General features: G+C 45.2%; 1 protein-coding gene across 1 annotated transcript in view; it reads right to left on the bottom strand.

Moving 5' to 3' along the window:
* Nucleotides 1–1,639: 1,639 nt before the first annotated feature.
* Nucleotides 1,640–4,625, bottom strand: part of Ceacam20 (carcinoembryonic antigen related cell adhesion molecule 20) — a 25,284-nt gene continuing 22,298 nt past the window's right edge. The window contains exons 9-11 of the mRNA XM_021166149.1: nt 3,867–3,880; nt 3,573–3,683; nt 1,640–1,693 (exon numbers count right to left, since the gene is read on the bottom strand). Coding sequence (XP_021021808.1) covers nt 1,640–1,693; nt 3,573–3,683; nt 3,867–3,880 — 179 coding nt within the window. The remainder of the gene's footprint in view (nt 1,694–3,572; nt 3,684–3,866; nt 3,881–4,625) is intronic.

Below are 4,625 nucleotides of genomic sequence, written 5' to 3'. Positions count from 1 at the left end.
TCTCTCTCTCTCTCTCTCTCTCTCTCTCTCTCTCTCTCTCTCTCCATCCCTCTTCCCTCTTCTCCCCCCTTTCTATCTTTCCTGTCTCTACCTACTCTCTCCCTCTCTCTCTCTTTTCCTATGTGTCCCTGGCCAGCCTCTCTCCCCTCTTCTTCTCTCTCTCTTTCTGTCCTTCTCTGTCCCCTCTCTTTCTCTGCCTCTACTCCCTTCCCCACACCCCTTCCCAGGTGCCAAATTAACTTCCTTTTATGCCTGTGGTATGGCTGATAACCTTGGGTGGATGCATCAGCACGGGCCCACTAAGGCACCCCTCCCCCTGCATCATAGCACATTTTATAAAGTGCAGCACCAGTGAAAGTTAACAGTTTCTTTCCAGCATGGGGAGATCCTGTCCTGTCCAGTCTCCCCACCCCACCCCATCTCTCCCCCACCACATCTCTCTCTCACACACACATTGGTGTCCTGTCCTGACTTCTCTATAGTTTCTCTATAGTTTGGATGCTGGACTCCAAACTATAATCTGAAATGAACCCTTTCCTCCCCAAGTTGCTTGTGGTTGTAGTGTTTTATTACAGCAATAGGAATCTAATTAAGACACACTATTGTTTTCTTTTAAATAGTTTATTTTTATTTTTATATAAATAAAATTATGTATGCTGTGTGTGCTGGGGTGAGGGGTGCCAGATTTACTGGAGCTGGAGCTACAGATGGTTACAAGCTTCCATGTGGGTGCTGGGAATTGAACTCAGGACCTCTGGAAGAACAGCCAGAGCTCTTAACTGCTGAGCCATATTTCCATTATGCAGCCTACCATTGCTTTTTTTAAAAAGGAAGATTTTTTTATGTGTACCCAGGCACTATTTATGTGTGTGCACATAAGCACATGAGGCTCAGGAGCTGGAGTTAACAGGAAGTTGTGAGGCACTGACCTAAGCCCTGGGAGCTGACCTTGGGTCCTCTTGAAGAACAGTGTGCATCTTAAGCACTAGAAACCTCTCCAGACCCTTTGTTGCATTTTGTATGTGTGCTGCTAGGGACTGGACCCAGATTCAATGCCCGTCAGGCAAAGCACTTGACCACTGAGCTTCTCATCACACTGAGCTGGGTATGATGGCATATGCCTTTAACCCCAGCAAAGACAGGGGGATCTCTATGAGTTCAGGGCCATCCTGATCTACATAGCAAGTTCCAGGCCAGCTAGAGCTGCATAGTGAAACATTGTCTGAAAAAAAGAAAAGGAAAGAAAAGAGAGAGAGAGATTTGCTTTCTTTTTTTAATCTGTATGTCTTCATGTCTCTGCAGAGGCCAGAGGAGGATATTGGATCCCTGGAAGCTGGACTTCGAATAGGTAAGTCTCCATACAAGGGTTCTGGGAACTGAACCTGTGGTATTTGGAAGAGCTGCAAGTGATCTTAATGATTGAGCCATCTCCCCAGACCAGCTCTATTGCTATAAATGAAGTGTGAGCCAGAAGCTAAGATTTGATGGAACCTGTTTGTCCAGAGTCTGATCCAGCTAGGTCATCATGAAGTCCACAACGGTGGCAGGGAATGGCTGGATTCTAAAGTGCAGGTATCAAGGTCACAGAGTATGTGGCCCAGGATGGCATGTCTAACTGGGAAAAGAAGCTTGGCATGCATCAGGCTGATGGGTTGATCTTGCAGTAAAGACTATGGTTTGAATTCAGCAGTTTCTGTTAAACAAAGGGAGAAAGTAAGTTCTATTAAGTGTGCACTCTGGTCTAAGGGATTTGTCATCTGCAGCCCAGATAGCCTGAGGCATTTTACCCCTCCCCTCAGATATCCCTCCTTTTTCATTGCATTACAGTCATACTAGTATCTCTAGGCATAGCCTATGACCCTGCCCACTGCAACAGACAGATTTCAAGGTGGGCCCACAATGCCTCACCTCCTGATCTTAGCACCATTATATAGTTCCCAGCCTTGATGAAAAGACCTGGATTTTGTATCTAATGAACAGGGCAAAGACCCCAGATGTAGGTGATTGCAAAGATACTGCAATCTATCCCATAAGATTTTTGCTTGTATTTGGCTTTGAATGAAACAAGAAAGGTGGGTGGTGGTGGTGCACACCTTTAATTCCAGCATTCAAGAGGCAGAGGCAGGTGGATCTCTGAGTTTGAGACCAGCCTCACCTACAGAGGGAGTTCCAGGCCAGCCAAGGCTACACAGAGAGACCCTGTCTCAAAAAAAAAAAAAAAAAAAAAAAAAAAAAAACAACAACAACAATAATAACAACAACAAGGGGGCAGAGAGAGAGAGAGAGAAAGAGAGAGAGAGAATGAGTGTTGCAGAAAGGGACACATAGAAAAAGGTTAAAGGCCATTTGACAATCAGTAAGAAACCAGGATCACACAGGCTTGAAAATGGATCCTCCACAGGCTGGAGAGATAGCTCAGTGGTTGAGAGCACTGACTATTCTTCCAAAGGTCCTGAGTTCAATTCCCAGCAACCACATGGTGGCTCACAACCACCTGTAATGAGATCTGACGCCCTCTTCTGGTGTGTCTGAAGACAGCTACAGTGTACTCACATACATAAAATAATAAGTAAATTTAAAAATCCAGCCTTAAACTTTATATGCCTCAGTACAGGGGAACGACAGGGCCAAGAAGTGGGAGTGGGTGGGTGGGGGAGTAGGTGGGGGGCTTTTGGGATAGCATTGGAAATGTAAATGAAATAAATACCCAATTAAAAATAATAATAATAATAATAATAATAATAATAATAATAAATCCAGCCTTGCAGGAGGCTTATGTGGATGAGGTTGGGCAAGAGAGAGATTCAACAGGATCACGGTGGGGTAAATGGGGTGAACACACAGGTTTGGAAATAAACTAGATAACAAAGGAAATTAAACAGAATTGAAAAGTCTTGTGAGAGCGGTGCATGTGAGTACATGTGAATGCATGTGTGTACATGAGAATGCATGTGTGTACATGTGAATGCATGTGTGTACATGAGAATGCATGTGTGTACATGAGAATGCATGTGTGTACATGAGAATGCATGTGTGTACATGAGAACGCATGTGAGTACATGTGAATGCATGTGTGTACATGTGAATGCATGTGAGTTCATGAGAATGCATGTGTGTACTTGCACACATTTGTACCTGTGTAGGTGTATGTACATGTTTGTGCATGTGTGGGTGCATATGTGTGGAAGCTAACATTCACCTCAGATGTTCCTCAGGAATCGTCCATCTTGAGTGTGTTGATCTGCTTTGGTGTTATTGCTGTTACTTTGTTTTATTTTTGAGACAGTCTCCCTGGCCTAGAACCTGTGATTCTGCAAGGCTGTCTGGCCAGCAAGCCTCAGGGCTCCACCGGTCTTTGCCACCCCAGCAATGGGAGTACAGCACATGCCATCATGCTCAGCTCTTATGTGGGCATTAGGACTGAGCTATCTTCTCAGTCCTTACAGTTGAGAAGGTTCTTAAAGAAAAACTCTGTTGGGCATTTGTCCTACAGACTCCTCCACAGAGGACAAAAGGTACAGGTCTCTATCTACCAGAGACTGCGTGACATCAGAATACAAGCATCAGAATACCTCATAATTTGACTCTTCATTTCTGCCTGGTCCTGGGGGCATCAGTGGCTGCTTTGGGATTTGGGGCAATGGCTTCCTGGGACCCTCAGGAGCTGCGGAAGGTGGTTTCTTCTGCAAGTAAGTAAAGAAGTCAAGTGAGACCCATAGTCAAGATGAACCAGAAGATGACAACCTATACTCAAGGACACAGAGAAGCCAGGCAGTAGTGGCACTCAGGAGGCCAGGGCACGTGGATCTCTGTGAATTTGAGGCCAGGCTGGTCTACATAGTGAGTTCCAGGACAGCCAAAGCTACATGAGAGACAGAACCTGTGTGAAAAGAAAAGGGGGAGAGAGTTACAGAGACAAAGTTTGAAGCTGAGATGAAAGGATGGACCATCCAGAGACTGCCTCACCAGGGGATCCATCCCATAATCAGCCACCAAATGCAGACACTATTGCATACGCCAGCAAGATTTTGCTGAAGGGACCCTGATAGAGCTGTCTCTCATGAGGCTATGCCAGTGCCTGGCAAACACAGAAGTGGATGCTCACAATCATCTATTGAATGGATACAGGGCCCCCAATGGAGGAGCTAGAGAAAGTACAGAAGGAGCTGAAGAGGTCTGCAACCCTATAGGAGGAACAACAATATGAACTAACCAGTACCCCCAGAGCTTGTGTCTCTAGCTGCAAATGTAGCAGAAGATGGCCTAGTCAACCATCATTGTGAAGAGAGGCCCTTGCAAACTTGCAAACTTTATATGCTCCAGTACAGGGGAACGCCAGGGCCAAGAAGTGGGTGGGGGAGGGTATAGGGGACTTTGGGGATAGCATTTGAAATATAAATGAAGAAAATACCTAATAAAAAATTGGAAAAAGTTAGAAAGAAAGGAAGAGAGAGAGAGAGAGAAGAAAGAAAGGAAAAGAAAAGAAAGGAAAGGAAAAGAAAAGAAAGGAAAAGAAAAGGGGGAGAGTACACCCAGTTCAGGGTTCTACAAAGAACCCAAGTGGAGGAACAACTACAACTCCCAACTCACTGCTCCTCTGTAACATTCTCTCTCTCTCTCTCTCT

This window comes from Mus caroli, chromosome 7 (genome assembly GCF_900094665.2).
Source record: "Mus caroli chromosome 7, CAROLI_EIJ_v1.1, whole genome shotgun sequence".
Lineage (NCBI taxonomy): Eukaryota > Metazoa > Chordata > Mammalia > Rodentia > Muridae > Mus > Mus caroli.
This window is presented reverse-complemented; position numbering and strand designations above follow the sequence as displayed.